The 27,509-nt window shown below is 35.4% G+C and overlaps 1 protein-coding gene across 5 annotated transcripts in view; it reads right to left on the reverse strand.

Moving 5' to 3' along the window:
- TPP2 (tripeptidyl peptidase 2) overlaps positions 1–27,509 on the reverse strand; it is a 96,621-nt gene that overhangs the window by 37,978 nt on the left and 31,134 nt on the right. For all 5 annotated transcript variants that reach the window (XR_011969886.1, XR_011969885.1, XM_072622022.1 and 2 more), the window contains exons 10-17: positions 22,860–22,959; positions 20,567–20,715; positions 19,192–19,307; positions 17,818–17,986; positions 16,789–16,946; positions 15,429–15,505; positions 11,319–11,425; positions 3,238–3,392 (exon numbers count right to left, since the gene is read on the reverse strand). Coding sequence is in view for 3 of the 5 variants with exons in the window: in XM_072622022.1 (XP_072478123.1) it covers positions 3,238–3,392; positions 11,319–11,425; positions 15,429–15,505; positions 16,789–16,946; positions 17,818–17,986; positions 19,192–19,307; positions 20,567–20,715; positions 22,860–22,959 (1,031 nt within the window). In the remaining 2 variants the exon portion in view is untranslated. The remainder of the gene's footprint in view (positions 1–3,237; positions 3,393–11,318; positions 11,426–15,428; positions 15,506–16,788; positions 16,947–17,817; positions 17,987–19,191; positions 19,308–20,566; positions 20,716–22,859; positions 22,960–27,509) is intronic.

Below are 27,509 nucleotides of genomic sequence, written 5' to 3' on the forward strand. Positions count from 1 at the left end.
CAATCCAGCATGGGCTACACAAGCACAGATGGAGCGAGAGCAGGCCTCAGGGCACTGAATCACTGGCAGCTGAGGCTGGTTTCCATACTTCTCAACCCGAAATGCCAAAGACAACTTAGAAGGTCAGTGGGAAAGGTCTATTGGACCTGGGTGAGAGAAGAGCATGGTCTGGCCCTAGCCCCGGGGTGGAGGTGCCAGCCAGAGGAGCAGTGACTACTTCTGGAGCTCTCAATCCACAGATGGTGGAGGGATCAAGAGGGGGATTCCAGGGATTGCTTTGCTGGTGCTGAGGGAGGATCCTCTTGCTTTACCCTTGCTTGGATCTGGGTCACAGTCCAGGGTGGTAGTCCTGGGGCAAGGAGGAGCACTCGTGTGGTGGAGCTTATGGCAACAGAGGAGGGGGAATTTTCCTCACAGTTCCAAGGCAGAAAAGAGTGCTTGAGGTCATTCACAGACCAGGGCACAGGACAGAAGAGGAGTAAACACCTCTCCTTTGATCATACAACCTTAGAAGAAGTAAACTTCCTTAGAAAATACATCTGACAACAGCTGCGCAAAACCCCTAAAGTCTGAGACAATGTACTCTCCATTCTGGAAGCAAAGTCTTACCTTAACAAAGCACTAAGAAGTCAAGCAATTGGCTGGAAAAATGGGCAAACAGCTCACAAGAAAAATCAGACTATAGAATCTTACTTTGGTGACAAGGAAGATCAAAACACACAACCAGAAGAACAATAAAGTCAAAACTCCTACATCTAAACCTTCCAAGAAATATATGAAATGGTCTCAGGCCATGGAAAAGCTCAAAAAGGATTTTGAAAATCAAATAAGAGAAGTAGAAGAGAAATTGGGAAGACAAATGAGAGTGATGCAAGAAAATCCTGCAAAATGAGTCCTTAGCAAACTGCTAAGGAAGACTCAAAAAACACGGTAAAAAATAACACCATAAAAAATAGACTAACTCAAATGACAAGAGACTCAAAAAGCCAATGAGAAGAAAAATGCCTTAAAAGCAGATTTGGCCAAATGGCAAAGGAGGTCCAAAAGCTCACTGAAAAAAAATTCCTTAAAAATCAGAATGGAACCAATGGAAGCTAATGACTCCATGAGAAATCAAGAAATTATAAAACAAAACCCAAAAGAATTAAAAAAAAATAGAAGACAAAGTGAAATATCTCACTGGAAAAACTAGTGACCTGGAAGGTGGATCCAGAAGAGATAACTTAAAAATTATGGGACATCTGAAAGCTACGATCAAAGAAAGAGCCTAGACATCATCTTTCAGGAAATTATCAAGAAAAACTGTCCTGATATTCTAGAAGTAGAGGGTAAAATACAAATTGAAAGAATCCATCGATCACCTCCTAAAAGAGATCCCAAAAGGAAAACTCCTAGGAATATTGGAACCAAATTCCAGAGTTCCCAGGTCAAGGAGAAAATACTGCAAGTGGCTAAAAAGAATCTATTCAAGTATTATGGAAAAACAATCAGGATAACACAAGATTTAGCAGCTTCTACATTAAAGGATCAGAGGGCCTGGAATATGATATTCCAGAGATCAAAGGAGCTAGGATTAAAACCAAGAATCACCTACCCAGCAAAACTGAATATAATAATTCAGGTGAAAAAATGGGCATTCAATGAAATAGAGGACTTCAAAACATTCTTGATGAAAAGACCAGAGCTGAATAAAAAAATTTGCCTTTCAAATACAAGATTCAACAGACGCATGAAAAGTTAAAGAGAAATCGTAAAGGACTTATTACAGGTGAACTGTTTACATTCCTACATGGAAAGATGATATTTGTAATTCAAGATACCATTTCTCAGACAGAGGGCACAGAGTGAGTTGAATATAAAGGGATTATACCTAAAAAATAAAATTGGGGAGTGGTGGTGGTGAGAGAGGAATGTACTGGGAAGAGAAAGAGAGGTAGAATGGAATAAATTATCTCACATAAAAGAGGCAAGAAAAAGCTTTACAGTAGAAGGGAAGAGGGGGGAGGTGAGAGTGAATGAGTGAACCTTACTAACATCAGATTTGGCTGAAGGCAGGAATAACATATGCACTTAATTAGGTATGGAAAATTATTTTACCCTACAGGAAAGTAGGGGGAAAGGAGATAAGAGAAGGGTGAATAGTAGAAAAGAGAGCAAATGGGAGAAGGAATAATCAGAAGCAAACAATTTTGAGGTGGGACAGGGTCAACGGAAAGAGTAGAACATATAGATGGCAAGACAGAATGGAGGGAAATATAGTTAGTCTTTCACAACATCATTGTTATGGAAGTGTTTTGCCTGACTACATATGTATAACCTACATCAAATTGCCTACCTTCTAAATAATGGTGGGTGGGGAGGGAGGAAAGGAGAAAATATGGAACTTAAAAGTTTTAAAAATGAATGTTAAAAATTGCTTTACATGTAACTAGGAAATAAGATATACAGGCAATGGGGTATAGAAATCTATCTTGCCTACAGGAAAATAGAGGGGAAGGGTATAAAAGAGGGGAGTGGAGCAAGGAGGGAGGAAAGATCTGGGAAAAGGAGTAATCAGAATGCACACTGTCTTAGGGTGGGAGGAGGGGAGAGATGGGGAGAAAATTTGTAACTCAAAATCTTGTGGAAGTGAACGCTGACAATTAAAAATAAATTAAACAGGAAAAAAAATTAAAACACTGGATCCTGAAATGTCAGAGCTGTCAATTAAAAGTGGTTAACTGATTAGCATACATGTTCAAAACAAACACATTTCAAAAGCAGTAATAAATTATATTGCTGAAATCTAGGAATAGTTCCACTGTATCTCAAAATAACGATAAAGAGTGAAACTGAATTATGTATACTATTCTTTAAACAGCAATAGGAAACTTAAGGCTGGTTGATTAGACTTGCTTTGGTATTAGGAGTAACACTGCAATGATGGTGATGATGATAAAGAAGATATCTGATATTTATTAAACATTTTAAGGTTTTCAAGGTGCTTAAAAAAACAAAAGAAATCAATAAAACGAAACAAAAAAGATATTACCTATGTGAGAATATAAACAAGTCACTTAAAATTTCTGAGAGTTCAGTTCCTTCATTTATGGTGACAATAATAGGCACAGTTCAACTTACAAGGTTTTTATGGGAAAATATGTGGTAAATTTTAAGTCATTCCATGATTTTGTTTACTACTATAAGTCCAGACAACAGAAAAATTTTATTACAGTTCAAAATATTATATCAACTTACTAAAACAGGAAATGCTTCCATCACAGCTCCTTTTTCTGGAAGGGAAGAAAACTTATAGAATTCATGACTTCGATATGCTCTTTGTTTCACAAGCTGTACAGCATGAAGAACAAACTTGGCTGACACATCAGATGAACATGAACATACTGTAACTTCTAAAGTAAGAAAAGTATCATAATATTAAACATTAATATAAACTTGAAATAGATCTGTAAAAATGGCAGTTTTGGTTACTGGATTACTAAGGTATGAAATTATACATCTAGAAAAAATTCTCAATATTTCTAGAAAGCTTTTGTAAAAAAAGCTAAATGTCAAAGTAAAGGGGGCTCATATTTGGGTAATTAACAGTAAGTTTTTGTATCCAGCTTGGGACAATAGCCATAAAACTGCAATACAGCCATAAATGTACATACTTTTTTCCTTCATACATATATCCTATGAACCTGTCTAATACCTTCTAAACATAAAATTCAGCCAACACTATTTTTGGCTACGAATATTACTCAGACATAGTGAAATTCGTTCTCCTTCACTTAGTCTTCCATGCTACCTCATGCCCTTAATCCTGTCATCATCAACAAGTTTGCCACTCCAATGATTTCTTAATTTGCCACATGTAATAATCTCTTGATGTTCAGCCTACCTGAGTTCTTTCTCTGCAGCTTTTGACATGATTTCTCTTTTCTCTCAAATATTTCTCCTCTCTCTCTTTCCTCCTAGTTTCTCTACTTGCCTGATCACTCCTCAGTCTTCTTTTCTGGATCTTCATCTAGATTACTCCCATTAACTATGAATATCACCCAAGGCTCTATCCTAGCCCCTCTTCTCTTTTTCTTTATACTAATTGACTTGGTGATCTTATCAGCTCCCATAGGTGTACTTACCATCAATGCAGATATTTCTCATATCTATCTACGTAATGTCTCTCACGACCTCCACCACATCACCATCTGCCTAATAGACACACTGAACACAGTGCGTCTAACATAGAACTCGTTATCGTTCTTCACCAAATCTTCCCAGCTTCTCTATTATTGTCAAGCACAGTACCATATGTTTATATTTATATATATATGGAATATCCTTCTGGCCAGTGTTTCTGCCTTAAGTCCTTCCCCAACTGTGGGCCATCTTCCATTCAGCTGACAAATTCTACCTCCCTGCCTCAAGAAACTTCAGGGGCTCCTTGTTACCTCTAGGATCCAACATAAAACCCTGTGTGTTTAGCTTTAAAAGCTCTGGCCCCTTGATCCCTTTACAGATTTCTTACATTATACCTCCCTATCTATTCTATAATCCAGCAACACTGGCATTCTTGCTGTTCCTCCCACCCAACATCCCATCTCAGACTCCATGCTTTTCTACCAGCTATCTATCATGAAAGAAACATTCTCCCTTCCTGGCTTTTTTTCACAATTCAGCTCAAATGCCCCCTTTTGGCAGAGGCCTTTCTGCCTGTTTCTCTTAGGTCCTTCTCATATTACTTCTCAATGACACTCACTGACTCATATACTGTATCTACATACAATACAATACAATGCTTTCCCATTAGAATGTGAGATCTTTCAGAACAAGGACCAATTTTCTGCTTTTCTTTGTACCCCTAGCACTTATCATAGTGCCAAACACATAGAAAACACTAATGCTTACTGACTAGATAAAGCTCAGAAAACAGTAGGGCTGGACAAACAGATGTGGGAGTTCTCTCACGCTCTGTGTGTGTACCTATGTATGTATGTGCATACATATATAACATATATATATGTAAGCACATACATACACACATACCCTCCCCCCCCAAAACCAAACAAATAATAGCTGAAACCATGGGAGCTGATGAGATCACTGAAAAGAGGGTTTAAAGAATGCATCTTAGACACTGGAGGTGGAGCATAGGTAAGATGAAAACCAAGAAAGTACTGTCACAAAAATCCTAATGACAAGATACTCAGGAGGAAAGGAGTCAAGAGAAGCAAATGCTGCAAACAGATCAAGAAGGATGAAGATTGAGAAAAGACCACTGGATTTCTTTTAGGAGATCACTGGTAACTTTGAAGACAGCAGTTTTAGCTGAGTAACTAAATGTGAAGCCATGAATTAAAAGGGTTGAGACTTGAGAGAAGACAGCAATGTGTGTAGAGAGCTTCTTCTACGAGTTTGGCTGTGAAAGAGAAAAGATATAGGTTAATTGTTGGAAAGGAATAGCAGAATAAGGGATGAATTGTGAAGGCATATTTACATAAAGCTGGGAAGGAGTCAACATATAGTGACTAAGGTGAGTGGAAGACAAGATGAAGGCAAATGCAATATGAAAGAGGGGGTGGGATCAACGGCCCAAGTGGACAGTTTGACATTGGTAAGAACAGCCACATCTTCAATATAGCCTGGGGCAGAAGGGGAGAGAAAAAGGGATGATGGATGGCAAGGGATGAATAAAAAGGGATAAGATGGGGCTTATTGTAAATGGACTATTTTCTCAGAAAAGTATGAGGTGAGGTTTTCTACAGAGCAAGAGGGGAAGCAGGCTGTGTGGGAGAAGAAAAGATCTGAGCTGAAGAGAAGAGGGAAGAATCAATTAGTAAAGAATACGAGGATTGCTTTACAACAGATTTTAGATAAATTACATAAATCTGTAGTATACAGTAGTGTGACTTCCACCAGCACAGTATAGCAGCATGAGTAGGTACAGAAGAAACTACCTGTAGGACATTTTAATACTGATCTGTTCTATCATTACCTAAGGATGCTCCTTGGGGCACCTCTCCTTCACATTTTTATGGGTGCCTGGAGGAAACAAACTAATTTAAGTATGAGCCTAGACAAAATGATGGTAAATCAGAAGGAGAAATAGCAATGAATTTAGAAACTACTTTAAAATGACCCAAATTTGGATTATCCATACTATTATTTCCCTATACTAATGCAGATAATCCAGTTGTATCAGGAAATATAATTCTTACATATTCTTTCATTTTCCCTTTGAATTACAAATTGCTTATTACATATGAATTACAAATTATATTGCATATAAGTTAAGGAAGAATGAAATGCTAGAGATGGAAGGGACTTCATAGGTCATTTCATTTCACCCATACCTAAGGCAAAAATTTGCTTTACAATACTCACAACAAATGACCATTCATCTTCACTTCAATCCATATAATCATCATGAAATGTCAATTATGTGCAAAGTATTGTGCTAGATTATAAAGATAACAAAGATGAAACAAAGTTGCTACCTTCAAAAGAACTTGTACCCCAATGGTGGTGAGGACTGGGAATAATTTACAACACCTACACGGATGAGTACACTACAAGGTAATTTGAGGGAGAGTGCTAGCAAATTGGGAGAGCTCAGGGGTAGGTGGTGCTACATGAGTTAAGCCTTGAAGAAAAATATTCTGTCAGGTGGAGTTAAAGAAAGAAAAGCATGCTCCAAGGATGTTAGAAGCTTTGTAAGAATGCAGACACAGAGGAGAAAACGTTAAATTTGAGGAAAAGTCAGTCTAGTCATGCTCGAATATAGCCCTCCAAAGGTGAGGAACACTACACTTCTAGGCATACAATTCCTTTTCTGGATGCCCTAAATATAAGGATATCTTCCTTATAAATAAGCCTTTTAAGGTCAGGAACTCAGGTCCAAAGAGGTCAAGTGTCTGGATCAGGGAGATGCAAAGCCACGATGTAACCACGACTTCTCTGACTCTATTACAGCACACAGATTTGCCCAAGGTAACATAGGTAGCCATCGGGGCAAATCTGAACCCAGGCTTTGATGCCAGTGGTTTTTCCATTATTCCTACTAACCATCTGTATGGCATCTGAAGATCATTCCCACTGAAGAAAGCACAGGGCTACTAATTCTTATTTTGTTACTGTTTTTAACCATAATCACCTTTTATAGTTCTGTTCATTTAATGCACTGCACCTATCCTTTTCTTGATCACCTAGCTGCCTTCAAAATAATTCTTTTAATATTATTTGTTTATAGCATTTGCTATAAACCATAGTTTCCTGGCCTTACCCTTCCCAGCACTAAAAGTCAGTTATGGTAAATTCCCCATTCAATCATATTCCTCTTAAGATAGCTCCCCATCTTCTTCCTCATAGTAATCTTTTTTGTTGGTTTCATCACTATTTCCCTTGTCAGAATCTTTAATACCTCTTAATATGACTCCCCTTTTAGAATCTTGGGCCATGAAACAATAATAGCTAGCATTTATACAGGACTTTAGGTTTTGCAAAACACTTTAAAAACATTATCTCATTTTATCCTCACAACAATCTTGAAGGATAGAAGCATTTATTATCCCCATTTCATGGAGGAACTTAGGCCAATAAATGATTTGCCCAAGGTCACATAGCTATTGTGTTGGTGGCTACTTTTGAAATCCAGTCTTCTTGATTCCAAATCCAGCACTCTCACCTACCTAGTTTGTCTCCGAACAGATATATCTCAGATTATAGCTGCTATTTATTACTCCTTCTGCTATCATAAACTTTATAACAGCACATTTACTCCTAATGTTCTTATCATTTCTGCTTTGACTTCTTTTTCTTTTTTTTGTCAGAGTAAGGCCAATCAAATAATTAGTTAACACTTATTAAGCAACTATTCTATTTATGAGTCAAGTATTATGATAGGCACCAAGGATACAGACAGAAGCGAAATAATACCTGCTTTCAAAAAGCTTATGTTCTTATGGTCTAAAATAGTTGACTTCTATTTCTTTAAGGATGAAATTATCTAAGCCTCTTTCTCACATATTCAAGTACAGTAAACTTTCCATGTTCCATGTAAGGATTATCCATGTTGAAAAATCTCATTTCCAGGGCTATGAACAAAACTTCACTGAAAGGATGGTATTCTGTTGCACTTTGGCTATTTTGATCTGTTGTTTTCCCTATTTACTCTTTAAGCATTTCTTTTTTGTCTTATTGCTATTGTTGGCATTTCTATAATTGTATCACATAATAATGGTGGTGACGGTGGGGAAATGGACATAAACTTGAGTGCTCTTGTACTTGGTGGGAAAGTTTCTAATATATTACCACTGTATAAGACGTTTGATTTTGGTTTTACATGGTTATTTCTATGGTATTAAAAAAAATCCTTAGGACTGCTGGGAAAACTGGATAATAGTGTGGTGGAAACTGGGCATAGACTAATGCCTGACACTCTAAACAAGAATTAATTCCAAATGGGTACACAATTTGGGTATAAAGGCTGATACTATAATCAAATTAGGGGAGCAAGGGATAATTTGTTAGATTTATGGAGAACAGAGAAATTTAAGACCAAAGAAGAGATAGAGAACATTACGAAAGGCAAAATGGATAATTTTGATTACACTAAATAGAAATATTTTTTGCATAAATAAAGCCAATGCAACCAAGATTAGGAGGGAAGCAGAAAATTGGGAAAGAATTTTTACAACTAGTGTCTGAGATAAAGGCCTTATTTCTAAAATGTATAGAGAACTGGGTCAAATGTACAAGAATACAAGTCATTGTCCAACTGATAAATGGTCAAAGGATATGAACAGCGAGTTTTCAGAGGAAGAAATTAAAGCTATCTATAGTCATATGAAAAAATGCTAGAGAGATGCAAACCAAAACAATCTGAGGTACCACATCACATCTATCAGACTGGCTAACATGACAAAACAGGAAGATGATGAATGTTGGAGAAGATGTGGGAGAATTGGAACACTAATTCATTATTGGTGGAGCTGTGAGCTGATCCAACCACTCTGGACAGCAATTTGGAACTACGCCCAAAGGGCTACAAAAATGTGCATACCCTTTGACCCAGCAGTACTGCTTCTAGGGCTATATCCCAAAGAGATCATAAAAATGGGAAAAGGACTCACATGGACAAAAATATTCAAGGAGCTCTTTTTTGTGGTGACCAGGAACTGGAAATTGAGGGGATGCCCATCATAGGGAATGGCTGAACAAGCTGTGGTGTATGAATGTAGTGGAATACTATTGTGCTATAAGAAGTGATGAACAGTCGGACTTCAGAAAAACCTAGGAAGACTTATTTAAACTGATGCTAAAATGAGCAGAACCAGGAGAACATTATACATGGTAACAGCCACAGCGTGTGAGGAATGTTTCTGATAGACTTAGACCTTCACAGCAATGCAAGGACCTGAAACATTCCCAAAGGACTCTTGAGGCAAAATGCCGTCCACATCCAGAGAAAGAATGATGGAATCAGAATGCAGAATGAAGCAGGATATCGTTATGTTTTGGGTTTGGTTTTTCTCATGGTTTCTCCCATTCATTTTAATTCTTCTATACAACATGACTAATGTGAAAATGTGTTTAATGAGAATGCACATGTAGAGCCCATATAAGATTGCATGCCATCTCAGGGAGGAAGAGAAGAGAGAAAGGGAGGAAGTGGAAAAACTTATGGAAGTGATTGCTGAAAACTGAAAACAAATACATTAATTTTTTAAAATTCCTAGGGCTATGTCTATACTGTGGAGGATTTTTGGAATAAATGAATGTTGTTCAAGACAATCGTGTGAATTCTGGATGTTTTTGTTTCAAAAATCATTCATTATGATTGTTTTCCTAGAATGCAAAACCATCCTTGCATCCCTAGTGTAAATCTAACTTGGTCAAAATGAATGATTTCTTGCACAAATTACTATAAGATGTTTGATAGGATTTTTAAAATTTTGAATAGATATTACGGTCTATATTTCTATGGTTTATCCTTATCTGGTATAAGTATTAGCAATACCTAGTTATTTTTACTTTAAATGCTCCTAACATCAAAACTGCTAAATTCCCTGGAGACTGAATTTTACTTAGGGTGGAGCTCTCAATTCCTAGCAACGTCTGGGTGGTAGAGCAGGGTAGAAGAGATTGATGGGAAACTGGACACAGTCTTTCTGGGTCAGATTTTCCAAAAATCACTTATTTTATCCAAGAGAATAAGAACATCAAGCACAGCTTTATTTAAATGTATACATACTTCAAACAAAACAAAGAAATGTTGCTATTCATTATTTTAAATCCACAACAACCCTAGCTCTTTCCATTAAGAGATAATTAACAAATAACAGCATACTTCTTCTAATGCTATTAATGAAATATAAACATCTCAAAAGGACTAAAGTATTTAATTCTGCAATACTGGATTAATAAGTCATGACTATCAATTTTTTTTTTTAACATAAGAGGCAGCTAGGAAATGTAGTGGATGGAGTGCTGGACCTGGTGTCAGGAAGTGATGAGTTCAAATCATGCCTGAGACATTTCTAATTATGTGGCCCTGGGGCTAGTAAAGATAAGCACCTACCTCCCAGGGTTGTTGAAGGGATTAAATAATAGTTGTAAAACACTCTGCACAAGGGCAGAGAGGGAGGATAGAAGAGAGAGCAGATTGGTCACAGGGGCAATTAGAATGCTTGGGTTTGGGGGGGGGAAGGGATAAAAGGGGAGAAAATTTGTAACCCCAAAATTTTGTGAAAATAAATGTTAAAAGCTAAATTAAGAAAAAAAACCACTCTGCAAACTTTAAAGTGAACTATGAATATTAGCTATTTTTACTATTACTTTATAATATCAAATAACAAATTAGAACAGATTAAAAGTCTCTCTCCAAATATTCAAATATGGAATATTTTGGTTGTTTTGACCTGCAAGCATTGTTCTAACATTATATAATTATGTGCAATGGTAACAGCGACCCTGTTTGAAGCAAAAGCTGAAATCACAAATGTTTAACAATTTTGTGATAGTTAATGTAATGAATTATAAGATATGATAAGCTACCTTAATATGGAGAAAAATTTCTTCCTAAGAATAATATATATGATTTATGTGCTTATAAAATTGATTCATTAGGCAACACATTCCAAAGTAATAAGTTTACAATGCTTTTTGAATGCATGTGTACTATTTTTCTACTGTTTGTTTAATTAAAACATGCATGTAGTCTTCATGTCGAAACAGAATACAACAGTGCTGTTTCCTTTCTTTATAGTGTAATTTGTAAAACAGGGATACAATATATGTAAAATATTAGTAAAAACCAACAATTTCTTTTCACTTACCAGCCCAAGTTGCCCCCTCTGGAACTTCAATAAAATGCCTTCGGATTTGACCAGGTTTAAAATGTACATCTGTAAAGGCTAGATCATAATGTGATGATTCATTTACTCTGGAAAAAAATTAAAATTAATACATGTGAAGGTAGCTAAAAAAGAACAAAGCAAACACATATTCAATAAGAATTTGTGGGATGAATTGAATATTTTGATCCTTTAAAATCTTAAACCCCATTTTTCTTTCATGCTTAAGTAATTTTCACATAGAAAATAACTTTCCTATCTACCTGTGTCTGGAAACACTGTCCATAATGCTGAACGACAGATCTTTCCAAAGGAATGTAATATTTAGCAAAGAATAACATAAGTAACATTAGGATCTTGGAGAGAATGTGTTGCCTTGATTACTCCTGAATTGTCTTAAAAATTATGAAGGTAGCGTTAATTTAAGTTCCCTTTGGAATCAGTCACTACCACATACTATCCCAGATGAAACAACATTCAATTAACAACATGACTGGCTTAATCTATTCTTTAGCTCTCTCCTCATGGCCATCATGTGTGGTTAGTGCAGTAGTTGTGCACTACATTTAAGAAACAGTAAAAGAAGAAATATTTTTATGTCTTCCTTGTAATCAATTAAGCACATTAAACATCCAAGTGACAGGTCTAATTTGATATTGTATAAATTCAAAGTTATACTAAAAGAACTGAGTACTCTAAAATCGTATTTAACTTCTAGTTAGTGCCACAACATTTACTACTTAATCAAACTGTTAAATGCATATTCATTTAGCACTCAAACTACATGCATAAGAGTGTCATTCAAATATCTAGTTCAAATAATACTTGGTTGATTTAGGACTTTGAAATTCTTCATAGCACAAGTTTACATTCATTATCTCAGTTTGTTCTCCAAGCAACACTATATGGCAAAAGAGCAAGAATTAGCAGTATTGCTAATAACTGAGAAGCAGTATTGCCTTGGAGTCCGGACTTGGCACTGGGTAGGTACTACAAGATATACAAAGATGAGTAAGATCGTACTTATCAATGAGTTTATAATTTTTTAGGAAGGTTGAGACAACTATGCAAATTACTATAATATAGAGAGCTTATTATTATAAGCTTATTATTAAGGAGGAAGGAAGGAAAAGTTTCATTGAAAAAAAAGGCACTGGAGCTGGGCCTTGGTTTCCTCAAACCTTTTGCAATATGGCTTCTGTTACTATCACCCTAGCACAGGGGTTCTTAATGTGGGGGGTCTGTAAACTGGTTTTTTAATCTTTCCATAACTATTTCAAAATAAGGATTTGGTTTTTAATCCTAGGGGTTTTATTTTATGTATTTAAAAACATTATTCTGAGACTGCCAAAGGGATTCATGACACACAAAAAGTTAACTCCTGTAAGTTAAACTGCTCTCTTGAATGTCACCAATGGTTTCCCAAATGCTGAATATAATGACTTCTTGTCAGTCTTCCAAGTCAGCTTTTCTGTAATATTTAGCATTGCTTATTATCTTTTCCCTCTTTTGCTACATTCTCATCCTTTCTGCTTCCTCCTGGTTCAATTTCTACCTCTTAGTTCATCCCCACTTAGTCTCCTTCTTTAGTTCAGTTGAATGTGCAGGAATAAGAATAATGGAAAAGTGAAATGTAATTCATAGGTTTTGATATTTTTGAACTCAAGTACAGAAACTGATATTCATCTCTATTAAATTTCACATGAAAAGATTCAGTTCATTGTTAATTATCTTTCTGGATTCTGAATCAGTTAGCTGTCCCATCCTGGTTTTGTGTAATTGAAAAATCTGTCAAAATAGGAATTAAGTAGCTTGGCCTTTTCCCTGTTATCAATTTATATCTTATCTCCCTGAACAGAGAGGGGCTCACCTGCTAAAGAGAAAATAGTACTGGAAGAGTGAAAAGATTAAGAAAGCTTTGGGATACCACTGCAGGATATGGTATAAGGCATCCACAAGTTGGGGCAGCTAGGTCATGGGGGATAAAGCGCTAGAGTAGGGAAGACTCCTCTTCACGAGTTCAAATTTGGCCTCAGACACTTACTAGCTGTGTGACCTGGGCAAGTCACTTAACCCTGTTTGCCTCAGATCCTCATCTGTCAAATGAGTTGAAGAAGAAGGAAATGGCAAACCATTCCAGTACGTTTGCCAAGAAAACCCCAAATGGGGTCATGAAGCTGGACATGACTGAAACGATATAACAACAACAAAATAACATCCACCAGCATACAAAAGCAAAAATTACTGAGCACCAACAAGAGTAACTGAACATCAACTGAGGCTTGGATAACACAAATATAATTAAGTGCAAGATTTGGAAAAGAACTTAGATCTCCTATTCAACATTCATAACAAGTGGTCATCTATTCATTCTTCATCTGAATGCTGCATTTACAGAAATTCCATTGCTTTGGGAAGTTGGATCAGTTTCCCCAGCTTTAAAGACTTTTGTTTCCTTCCCACTATCATTATATGTCCTTTGTAAAAACCACCATCACCATTAATCTAATGGCATGAAACCTCAAGTTTTAAGAGTCTAGACATGGATGGGGGAACCTGTTGCCTAAAGGTCTTTTGTAATTGTCATTGTCATTCAACCTGGAATATGATTTCTGTAACAGCACAGATACATGCTATCCTGTCTACTGTCATTCTGTGGAGAATGAAAGAAAAGGGGTTCCCCATCGCTGGTCTAGACTGTGAACTGGATACATGAAGGGGGCAGAAGAGTACCCCCTTTTTACTGCTATTCATCTTGATCCATGGTTCCAATACATTCTCTCCTTTTCTGTTATCTATATACCTCCCACTGTACAAAACTTGAGTTTAACTCATGGTACAGGGGTTTTATATGGGACTTGGGTCACCTGCTTCCATGACATCACTTCTCTCATGCAAGGATGAATGGAGAATACAATGTGCACTCCAGCCTCTGCTGTTTAAATATTCTCTCTGGGGCATACTTCTAAGATGATATTATCAGACTAGAAAGCCAGACTCTTTAAGTTTACAGAAAATATGCATGTTTCTCTAAAACATTTCTATATTTAAGACCAGATATTCCGGCTTAACATCATCTGTTGTATTATCGTTTTATAGCTATTTTAACCATTACTTGTCTAAATCTTTAAGTTGAAGGTATTTTAGGAGAGGAAAGAAAACAGAAATAGTCTGTTCTTACTGTATAAATGCTTTAATAGCACACAGTAAACATATTACTTTTACCTTTTGTGTGTTTGCTGCCTGTGGCCACCTTTCTAAAGACCATCACATAGTGAAATAATGTAAATTAACATTACATGTATTATTTCCCTCTGTTATTGTACCATTGTGGTAGACGATAATGAAGATATTATTTTTGTGTGCTTTTTACTAAAAAATTATTAAACTAAAGAAAATCTTGCTGATGTGATTGTAACATACCCATATAACTTACTTTTGAACATCTATGTCTCCAAATCTTTTATTAAATAATATTAAAAATTTTTTAAATGAGTATTGGATTTATATACCATCTTCTTAGGTAACTGATTTTTGCAAATAGGTAACTGCATTGATTCTAAATTGATTCTCATTGGTTTTCATTTTAGATGGTAACATTTTTCACCTCATGCCCTCATTCTAAGTATTGGCTTTATTTGAGGTCTAGGGTAGTGACTATACTATAAAGAGTATAGTTTTGTGACCTTCCTCTAGCAACACTCAACAGCTCAGAAACAAGATCAGGGAAAACATATTATACAGAAGAGACAATTCAGGTGATTTAGACTAAAATGACTAGATAACTGGAATGACTTGTTTGAAGTCAAAGAACTAATAACCATTACAGCTGGAAGGAACCTTAAAGATCACCTAGTGATCTTTATTTTGCAGATGATTATGGTCACATTATTGTTAGTAGAGCTAGAAAAGAAAACCTGAGTCTTTTGGTTTTAGCACAGTGTTCAAATCTAAGGCAGAGGTAAACTTTAGATTAGAACTCAGTTCTCCTGGATCCACCACTTTTTCTATGATACCACATTACTTCAATAATCAACAAACATTCCACACTAGTTCAAAAATAATATCCTTTAATATGCTATATAAACTCACTTTGCTGATATGATGACAGTTACCGGAATTCTGAATAGAGGGCCGGCTTTAGGTGATGATGTATCATAACCACATACCTTTAAAAAAAAGAATAAAGAATTGTTAAAATTAGTTACTACACAGTTATACTGCAAAATAAAACCAATTATTGAATGCAGATATAGAATGAACTGATTCATATTTATATTTCAGGGACTTAAAAATACCTAACAAGTATCATGGAAACAAGGACATATTTGTCTTACCTACAGATACCTAGATAAATTTTGAACAAATTAAATGGCTTTATAATTTTCCAGTTTGGGGGTTATTTTTTTAAGAAGGCACTAAACCTCTGTGATCTATTTAGAATGCTGATGAACAATTTGGCTAGATTCTGAGCCATTTAAACATACAGAATTAAAATCTCACAAATTCACACGAATTCTGTATTTAAAAGAAGAGTAGGGATAATGGATGGATCTGTGATTTCATCAGCACAGGGAATACCTAGAGAAGTGAACTCCATCTATCACAGTAGGTCTGCACTTTGTCTACAATTTATAGTCTTAGTTACTCAGTGCACTGAGAGATTAAGTGATTTGTCCAGTCACTGAGTTAGTATGTGTCACAGGTGGAACACACTCAGTATTCCAGGCTCCAAGGAGAGCTTTCTGTCTACTATGCCATGCTATCTCATTTAAAAAGGAATGAAGTTTAATTATTCTGTATTAAACACTAGCAAGTTGATGCCATGTAGAAGATTTGCAGTAGTAACAGTTTTTATGTGAAATGCCTAAAAATGGTGCCAATGTACATTCACTAATTTTACTGTATTTATTATAGTACAAAGGCAAGCTTCATTCCTGCTGTTGTAGCTGAGTTATTCTGTTGTGTCTGACTCTATATGACTCCATGCAATTCTGTCAATAGAGTCTTCCTGACAAAGATACTGGAGTGGTTTTCCATTTCGTTCTCCAGCGTGTCCCCATTTTTACAGATGAGGAACTGAGGCAAACAGTAGTTAAGTGATTGCCCAGGGTCATGCAGTTAGTCTGAACTCAGATCTTCCTCACTCTCGGCCTGGTGCTCTATCAACTATACCACCTAAAGCTTCATTTTACACATTTTAAGCATGAAAATTTCAAATTAGAGGGAAGTCTAAAAGACACTTTATTGTAATTAAAAAGAAATAAGCATCGTTCCCTACAAATTTCTTTATTTTTTAACTGAATATCAACATAGTATAATTAGCAGCTAAATTAGACAAGTTATAAGACTCTATTTCCTAGAAAGCAATAATTACTTTGGAGTTTTTCACTTAAATGTAAAAAGGTAGAAAAAAGAGGGAAAATGTATAGAGAACTTAAAAAAAAAATACCTCTGTAAAATGTAGTCCTTCTCTCAGGCCCCGAGGATCCACTCGTATATTCACATGTCTACACTGATTCATAAGCTCTAGATGAGTAGGGCATTGAACCCATGATGAATTTGAAGTTAAAGCTAAGTGAAGCTGAAGAGATATTCTTTCAGAATTATCTGCCATTAAAAAAACAAGATACACATCAATATTTTTCTCATTTAACAAACTTATTTTAAACGATAGCTCTAATCCTTGTCAACAGATTTTTAAACAATTATTGCAAATAACCTCATACATTGGGTAATGTGCTGTGTGAAGTTAACTCATCTGCAACTGAGACAGTATATACATTTTTATTCTATATATCACTCATCAAAAGAAGTTTCCTCCTATATTCAGATAGGTGTAAAGTGACAGCCTATTTAATGATATTTTTAAAAAATCAGTAATACATAATAACTCAAAATCAACATTATCATTAAAGATGTGGTATGCTGCACAGAATCATCTCTAAAAGTATATTTATTACCATCTCAAATTTTCACCAAATATACCCTTATTACATGCAAAGACTATTCTTAAAGATCTTATACAGTTATGAGATTTTTAAAGAAATCATGAGATCATAGACTTAAAGGTAGAAGTTTAGACACCATACAATTCAACCTATTCACTTTACACATGAGGAAGCTGGCCCAGAGGAGGTGAATTTGCCCAAGGTATAAAGCTGAACTGGGATCTGAACTCAGGTCCTCTACAACTGAGTATGTTTTCCACTCAACTATGCTGCCACTCTAGCTCATGAATCATACAGTTACTAATACTTTCTCAGTCTACTCTATGCAATGATAATGCATTTAAACAAAATTTTTTCCAACTAAAATTGTTTGAATGTGCATTTCTAAATAATTTATAATTTTGGAAACTGGTATAATTAGCACTTCTCTCTTTGGAATCTATATAGAACATAATGCATAGTACGTACACATTCATCATGTCTGACTATAAATACTTTTACAAAATCTACCTTACTTATTAGTTGCTTACCAGTATTTTCAGGAAATACAGGTTCTATGCCAACTCCATGGTCTGAAGGTGCAGCTACCTGGACAGGATCTCGGAGGTAGATGCCACGGTTACTTCCAACAGTAATAGTAAAACCTATTTTATTCGTGAATGATGTGTTTTGAACGAGGTAGTCATATGCTTTATCAACCTGAGCAGAACAACAAATTGACAATTAGGAACATATAAGTTTAGGCATAGAAACTAGTTTGATTGCAAATCACTAAAAATGGCAATTAAACAAAAGAAATTTGGTGCAAAAAGGTTAAAATGTTAAACCATCTTTTATATACAGGCTTAAAGTCCTAAGAACATTATAGGAATAGCCCTATTGACTAACACATTGAATTTCCTAGAGTGGAACTTTAGGTTTCCAGTGACAGTGATTTTATGTGTGAGCCTTTGAAGCTTAACTTTAGATTAATCAATTTTTCAATAGCCTACAAATAATTAGTTTGTGGTTCTATGATCCCATTCTTTAAAGTGTGAAGAACTTAAAAATAATCATGGTTAAAATGATTTCTGTGTGAAGGCATATATCTGTTCTTCAAATCTTGCCAAACCCCATTCTGTGTCATGACAAAGGACAGTGATGCTGTTCATTCACAAATGTCTTCCATATCTGATGCTGCGGTGTAATTAAACTGCTTCATTCGTTTCCTTTCAGATGTCACCCTGCTTTGGTCTTGGGCCTCTCACTGCTGGCAGCTAGTGCAGAGAGGAGAGGTAGCTTCTAAATAATTATTAACAGAACATTGACTATAATATACTATATAAAAAGGATATGACTTTTACTTAATAAATGTGTATTGACCTCCAGTAAGAAGTAAGTAGTTCTGCTTCAATTTCCATTTTCAAATTAGAATAAAAATATTTTCTTAATGATTAGCTCTAAATCTACATTGTAGCTACGTCATAAGAACCACCTCTTCAAATTGCAAGAACAGTTTTAGTAAAGGCAAAGTAGCTCAATCTACAAAAATTAATTTAGCAGTAGTCTATAAATACTACTGGTCTCACCCTCATCTCTTAACTTTGCTCATGCTCTTGTTCCTAAATAATTACAGTTTAGAAGCCACCCAATCTATCATTATAATTTAGTTCTACCCATTCTTTTAGCCATGTTCCATCTTATTTTTAATGCAAATAAACAAAATTCTGAGTGTAGAGCATGAATAAGGAAAGCATTTTCTTTTTCATTTGTAGTACAAGAAACTATGTAAAAGAATAGAATATTTCAACCTAAGATTTAGATAAATAAAACAAAAATTTCAAAGGGATTTTTCTAAAATGAGCTCGTGCTAGGCTGTCATTTTAATGATTTGTAATCCATTTTCTGATACATGAAAACAATACCTGAATAATACCATGTCCTTGAGCAAATACTTCTATATTTTCAGCCTTTACTGCAGTATTTTCCAGTGCTCTTCTGACTGAATGAACCGTGTAATGAATGTCATTAGCTTTCAGTCCTAAAATATAGGAAAAGAAAATCCATTTGTAGAGACCTGCCTTCATGTAACATTTTCTTTCAACTTGGGTTTACATGAAGCCTTTTTTGTTTTCGAGCATATCACTTCTGATTTGGAAATGAAAAAACAATTTTACTGAAATAATAATAGCTAAATTTTATATGATCCTTTAAGGCTTGTACTTTTTACATTCATGATTTCATTAAATAAAAACCCTGTGAGGCAGGTGCCATTATCACATTTTACATATGAGGAAACTAAGGATCAACGTGTTTTAAGTGACTAGCAAGACTGGTAAGTGTCTGACAACATCTGACCCCAGGTTTTTCAGACTCTTTCCCCACTGCATCCTGGATAGCACTCCAGTCACCATGTCACTGTCAAAATAAAAATTCTGGGTGGTCAAAGGGCAATGAACAAGTGAAAGGCAGGTGTAATTGTATGTGGCCAAAGATCAATGGAGCAATGAATAGCAGGGTAACAAAACTTGTTACCAATGATGACTTACTTCCATGTTAAAAAAAAACAACTAGAGGATGAACCCTACCATTTGGACAATTACAAGCTTGACTATGTCACTTCTCTCCTCAAACTCCATTGGCTCACTATTGCTTTTAGAGCAAAATATAAACTTCTCGATTTGACATTTAAAGCCTTTCCCATCTGGCCCCAACCTACCTTTCTAAGACAATCATACATTATTTCCTTCTTATATTTTGCAGTCTGACAAAACTGACCTTTCTACTGTTCCTCATGTATGACATCATACTTTTATATTATCTGTCCTCCAGGCTTGGAATGCCACTACCTCCTGACCTCCACTCAGAATCCTCTTGTTTTGTTCAAGACTTCATTCATGCTCTGTCTTCTAAATGAAGCCTTTCCTAATACCTTCAAACTCTTAGGTCTCTCCCTTCCTCTTCCTTACTTCGTATTTATTTTGTATAGACTAAGCATGCTGGATCCTCCCAAAGGGTGCACAATCTTTCAGAGCAGAGACTGTTTCATTTTTGGTTTTGTATCCCTTGGGCCTAGGAGTGCTGAACACAGGACAGATGTTTTAAAATAATATATTGACTGACTAGACAGATCTTCTTTGAGGATTTATGGAAGAACCTGGAGAAAATCTGCATAGTATGAGAGGGCATGAATAGGTTGCAATTTTTATCAATGGAAAGAATACCTACATGGATGCTTCCACGGATACATTACAGGACAGAAATGACCTATCAAAAGACATATTCATATGATTTGTTTACCTGAGAGTATCAAAGCAATGCCTCCACAAGCATTAGGAGAGGACATGGACGTTCCATTCATGAGCTGTGTTCCCCGTAATGTCCAATTCGGAACAGAAGCAATAGCTCCACCTGGTGCACTGATACTCACTCCAAGTGCTCCATCAGTACTAAGAATAAAAATAAAAATTATTAACCTTAAATAAGCAATATAGGCAATAAAAGTCCGAGAATAACAATTCATAGGGCTGTCTACTTTTCTTTCTCATCTGTATTGGAATATTGATGAAACATCAAAGGCAGTGTTATAGAGGAGGAAATCTATCAGACATGAATTGAGGAGACCGACATTTATATCCTGGTTCACACTATATGACTATAAAAAAGTCATTTACAGTCTCTGAGCCTCAATTTCTACAAAATGAGAATAATATGTACACGACTTATTTATTGTGCTAGGCTCTTACAGGGAAAGTACATTGTGTACTTACAACATTTTACATGTAATGGTGAAAGACTATTATATGATCCCATACTAAAGTCCTAGATCTACACTAAATCTGGAAAGGCTTTCAATATGGTTGTAGTGAAAGATTGTATGTCTATTGTACAAGGACCAATTTAGCTAAGTTCAGAGAAGTTTATCATAAATGGGCTTCAGAGTGATGGACTTTTTCAGCCCCAGCAACTCTGGAAGATTATTAAGTCATGAATGCATTATTATCTGTATTCTGGGAAGACAGTACACACATATCATATACACTAACAAATTAATGGATCTTTTACGTATAAAGAGTATGTGTGTCTGTTCCTCATTATAAAGCACTTTTTAGGCCATGAACTTTACATGAATGTTAGCTATGTTATTTTATTATCTCATTTGGTTCCATGAGTGTTATGTCATGTCTCTGGCCTCAGTTTCCTTAACTGGCCAAAGATCAATGGAGCAATGAATAGCAGGGTAACAAAACTTGTTACCAATGATGACTTACTTCCATGTTAAAAAAAAAACAACCAGAAGATGAACCCCACCATTTGGACAATTACAAGCTTGGGGGTTTGGAACAAATGAGCTCTGAGGTTTTCTCTAGTTCTATGACTCTGTACTAACTAAAAAGTTATCAGATAAGGACTTAAGGTGGTCCTTAGGAAAAGTGCTGTTTGCAATTTAAGAGGAAACACTAGAAATTTAGTGCCCAATATCCCCTAAAATCACACAGGGTAAGAGCTCATTTTATCTACTCTATTTTCTGCCCATTCCAAAGCCCAGGGGAGAACCTCTTAACCACTAACTTACTAGGTATCTCATTGCACCATTACCCTAAGAGAGAACAAAATGAAAATAACACTTGAGAAAACGTTATATCTTTGGTATACTTTTTAGTTCACAAGGGTCTGCATGACCTAAAAAAGGGAATAACTCTACCCACTTAAAACTACTCAGCTGCTTTTAGTCCTCAGTCTGAATCTTTCATGATCCAAGTTATTGCTTCAAAAGCTAAAAATGGAATGGGCCCTAAAAGGGCTGTTCAGGTCTGTAACTATGGTGAGGCTCTGCAAATGCCTGAAGGAACATTTGACTTTATCATAATTCTAAGCTTTAGTAATATAAGATAAAAATACTTAGCCAATTATCCTAAATATATCAAGAATGTTACAATGTTATAGCTATTCAGGTTATAGTAACTGAGATTGATAGAAACAAGTTTTTCTATCAACATTTTCAAATTATTATCTTTTCCCCGAACTATATTCAAAAATACATTAAACTAACTGGACTGAGTTTCATTCTTTTATTCACCATTTTACTTTGTGCAAATGGTATCAGTAAAATCAGAAACTGCAAAAAGAACTAATAGGAGAATGAATGAAACCTGTGGGGAAACAATGGTTTATATGTAAGTCATAAATTAACTCCAGTGTCCCTTCAAACACTAATCCTAATTCAACTATTTTAGAGAGGAGGAAATTGAGTCCTTCATATGATGTGTGTATACTGTCTTCCCAAAATGCAGAGAGCAATGCATTGATGACTTAATAGTCTTCCAGAGCTGCTGGGGCTGAAAAAATCCAAAACTCTGAAGCCCATTTTATGATAAATTTCTCTGAACTAGGTTAAATTGGTCCTCGTATAATAGACATACTTTCTTTCACTACAACCATATTGAAAAATAGCAAAATGGTTGGTCTAATCTAAAATCATATAGTTGTTAAATATAAGAACTTGGGTTTTAATCCAGGTCTTCTATATCCTCTTCCCATTATAACTTTATACCTTTAATTCAATATCTTCAAGATATTAATTTTGACCTACCTAGGGCCTCTAGAAGACCAAGTGTATTGATTTGCAGGCAATTTCTCTCTTAATGAATACTCAGCTACCATCATATCAGGAGAAACATAAGCACCAACTCCTACAAAACAGATTTCAGAATTAACAAATTAGAACAAAAACAAAAACACTTTCCAATCTTATGTAATATGGAAATAATAATTGTTCCATTAAATGTCACTAGATTTATTGCAGAAAAAGAAAATCACTTTTAGTTAACTGGTATACCTACAACATTTATTAAATATACTGTGTTAAGATTGCAGAGAAAGTTGCCAAGAACAGACTACATTTGTTATCAGAGTTCACAATTTGATGAAGAAACCTAATACATAAATGGCAAACTAAGATATGACAAATTTTCACAGCACAGAAAAACATACAAGTTTATACAACATTCAGAAAGAACATAAATATTCAGACTGCAGAGCTAGAAGCTTTAGGAATAATCTAGTCCAATACACTCATTTTACATATGAGGACACTGAGAACAGATACATTAAGTGATTTTCCTAGTCACACAGCAACAGAATGAACTCCAAAACAAATGAATGTCCTTTCTATTAGTCAATACCACTAGGCAACCTGGGTGTAGGAGGCAGAGAATTCAAGATGTAATTACAAATAGTTTCTATGTATGTCTTTTAAGATTCATTAGTAATATTTACTTTAAATGAACTGTCACCATTATTTAGTGTTTAGTCTTCTAGTTCAGAGGCCAAAGCTTTTTTCCATTTCAACAAATGCAATAATACGCATTTTTAAAATTTCTACTAGTTACTAAAGAATAACCGTTTCTCTTTAACCCAATAACCCTGAAGGTCTTTCCCTACCAGTTTTTTAAAATTAATTAATTTTTATTAATGAGGCCATTCCTTGAGTAACTACTTAATGAAGTCTATTCATTGAATGGGTATATCTCACTCAAAATGAGAATGTGATAAGACCTTAGCCTAAAAGGGCCAGGGTCTCACACTGCATCCTGGGGCATCTGCACTAGTCCTGAGGAATATCAGACGCAGATGGCTCTGGAGAAGAAAGTGAAGTTGATAACCTTACACAGCTTTCCCTCACTCACATCAAAGTCAACCGCAAATCATGTTATCATCTTGATGTCATGGTCCTCTTCAAGAACAAAGAACAAACACAACCTGTGAGTGAGTAGCAGTTCCTCTCCTCTCCTGTCCTGTCCTCTGGTGTTCTACCCAGCGGAAGGTACATTTCCATGGCCAAAAGCTGCCTTTTTCCTTTGGGTTTACTGGCTAGGTGGACCAATCACTCTGGAGCTCATATACTAGACAACAAATCCCCATCCCCCTAGCACAGAGTGAATGTAATTACTAAATAGTCATTGTTTCTCTTTTACCCAGGAACCCCTAAGAGTCGTCCCCTCCCAGTTTGATTTTTTTTTTTTTAATTAAAGGGGCCATTACTTGAGTAACTACTTAAAGAAGCCTATTCATTGAATGGGTGTATCTCACTCAAAGTGAGAATGTGATAAGACCTTAGCCTAAAAAGGCCAGGGTTTCACATTGCATCTTGGGCCATCTCCAGTTATCCTGATGAATATCAGGCCACTGGACCCACATGGCTCTGGAGAAGAAAGTGAGGTTGGTGACCTTGTATAGCCCTCCTTCACTCAAATCAAAGTCAACTGCAAGTCATGTCATTATCTTGACTTCATGGTCCTCTCGGAGAATGAAGACAAACACAACAATGTCTAACTTAATCTCTGTGTCCAGCTTTTTCTAGCAATGTACATTATCTGCTAAAGGAGCTTGGTATATATTCTTGTAGAACTGGATTGGACAAATGAGACTAAAACTTAAAAGCATCCACAAATATATACAGTTCACAGAAACTGATAAAAGAGTTAATGAATTCGGTTTACTGTAATTGAGCATGCAAAGTAATAGAACTGAATTACTTGTAGAAAACTTAAAAACTAAATTATCCAATGAACATGAAAATTTTTTCAATATATTCTCATTTTTTGTATTAAAAATAAAGTAGTATCACCTTCTCCCAGTTCCCTGGAGTCCTTTTAGCCTTTAGTTTTTTTAGAAAATACATCAAAAGTAGTATTCTATTCTTATAATTAGTTTTTTTAAAATATCATGCATAATTTTAGTTTAAATAATCAATTAATTATAGTACTAAGAACAGAACTAAAGGCATATGCATATACAAATCTAAGGTTTGGATCAGATGATGCCAGAAGTCATTAATAGCTCTTATGATTTTGCCATTTTAATTCTGGTAGCAAGAAAAAAGGCACCTACTGAAATGGATTACAAACCACTTATTCAATTCAATTGAACAAATATTTATTACAAATACAGTAAGGTACTGTGTAGGTACCAAGGGCACAAAGATAAAAAATAAAGGTATTCCTACCATTGAGGAGTACTCATTTCTACTCAGCAGATACACAACATATCCCAAGTATATATAAAGTAATTTCAATATGAAGAGAGTACAAAACCTGGGAAGATTAGGAAAACTTGTAGAAATTAGGATCTGAGGTGTGCTTCAAAGGAAATTAGAACTCTAATGAGGTAGAGATGAAAAGGAAGCATATTTCAGACATGGGGAGTAAAAGTACAAAGGAAGAGAAATTTTATGCAGAAGTTAAAGCTAGCAGGAGAGTTTGATTAAAATGGAGAATGTGTGATTGGGAATTCTATAAAAAAAAAATGAAAAGAGAGATGCAAACCATATAGCGAAAAGCTTTTGATAAATTACAAAATAAAACCCCTCTTCATACTTTCCTTTCTTGGTGACTTTCATCAAGAAAACTGTGCAGAGAAAACCCTAAAGAAATAAGAAAGAAACCCTCCAAATAAAAAGGAACTTCCAAAAGGAGAACCATCTACCAGCATGAGATAATTAAAAAATTAGCAGAATCGTGTCAGAGCTAACAACATAACAAAGGAGTTTTGATACAAAAGTAAGTGGAAGATGAAAAGAGGATTTCTTTTTTCTCTAGAGCCCTTCAAATGAAGGAAAAGAAAGCAGCTTATTGTTAGAAGGGAGATGTCTGCTGTTTAACTGAAGATTGTTTCATAGGAATCACAAAATTTAATAACTCTTAGAACTCCCCTAGTCCAAACTTCTCATTTTTACAAATAAAGAAACTATCTCCAAAAGAACATTAAACACCAAGGTCAAACATCTAACATCTACTTAACAGCAAAGGTGGGATTAGAACTCATCACTTCTAACTTTTTCATTATACCATACCATATTAGTGTTAAGTTTAGATATTTCAAAAGTTATGCTCTTATGGAATTTTAGCTGGAAGACAAAATGAGAATACATTTCTATGCATGGACAATGTAAGAATTTATTTTGCTCATATTTGTTATGAGGATTGGTATTTCTTTTTATTTGAGAAAAAAGAAAATCCAGGCTTGTTCATTTAAAAAAAATGTATAGTGCTGCGGCCAGCACAGTCCAGCAGGTCTGGGGCAGTTACGGACTCACAGAGTGAGGATGAAAAGACAGGCGGGACACAGCAGTCTGAATAAGCTGAGTTTATTCTGGACATACTGAGCCAATAACTCAGGGAATTGAATAGTAAATAGTAAATAGTAAAAATAGTAAATTTAAATAGTAAAAAATCATAAAGGTAGTGATTGAAGCATGAAACAGAGCAGATGGTGATAAGTAGAAAGGGAGGCTTCAAGGCCTCTTTATCAGAATGTTATCCTGTATAGTAGGGGCCTTGTCTCCTGGAGCTTCAACACCCGAATTCAAGGTCGAGCACCTGAGAACAATATATCACTTAACTTCTCAAGTCAGCTGTTATTCTCCCTTGGAGGAGGGGAACTCTTGATCAGGGGCTCTTTCAAACCCCTCAAGGTTCTCTACAGTATAGCTATCCTGGAAAACTATGTTCACAGCCCTGGAGAGGAAGTGAAGAGAAGAGATGCCATCTTGAACTAGAGAAAGGAATGTCAAAAATCACGATTCTCTGCTGCCACCTCTTGGTGGTAACCTAAATTGAAGGAAAAACTAGCTGCTAAAAATCTATGAATTCTTTGAAATTTGTATTAGAAGTGACAGGATCATACCAGGTTTAAAATAAAATTTGTTTTTACAACCCTAAGTGGGCCTACTGCAAACCTTCAGGTGCATAAAAATAGCTTTAACCAAAAATTATCTTTTCTTCTTTCTATTACATGGAAGAAGTAGAATGAAAACTCCTCTAATCTAGTGGCAGCTAAATAAAATTTTATTTTTACAGAATGGATTAACAATCTTGATATTTCATTTACATGGTAGAGAGGTAAATGAATTAGAAGAAAAGATGTTGCATGTATTATTAAATGCTCAGTGTTTTACAGGTTTGTTTTACTTTATTTCTTTGTTAAAAATGAAGTGGGAGAAGACACTGAGAAATAAAATGGTGACAAAAAGGCATAAACAAAATTTTAGAATACAGAATGGACTATGGATCAAGGTCATCTTGCTAAAAACCTTTTCCTGGGAAAATGAAAGCAATATTGAAAGAACATGATTTTTTAAAATATTCTGGAATATCTGAATTATAATGGCAAATAAAAGTGATGTCATGACATGCCCTTAGAAGGGTAGAAATTTATTTGCTATGAAGAGCATAACAGCAAT

The sequence above is a fragment of the Notamacropus eugenii genome, chromosome 6, assembly GCF_028372415.1.
Source record: "Notamacropus eugenii isolate mMacEug1 chromosome 6, mMacEug1.pri_v2, whole genome shotgun sequence".
Lineage (NCBI taxonomy): Eukaryota > Metazoa > Chordata > Mammalia > Diprotodontia > Macropodidae > Notamacropus > Notamacropus eugenii.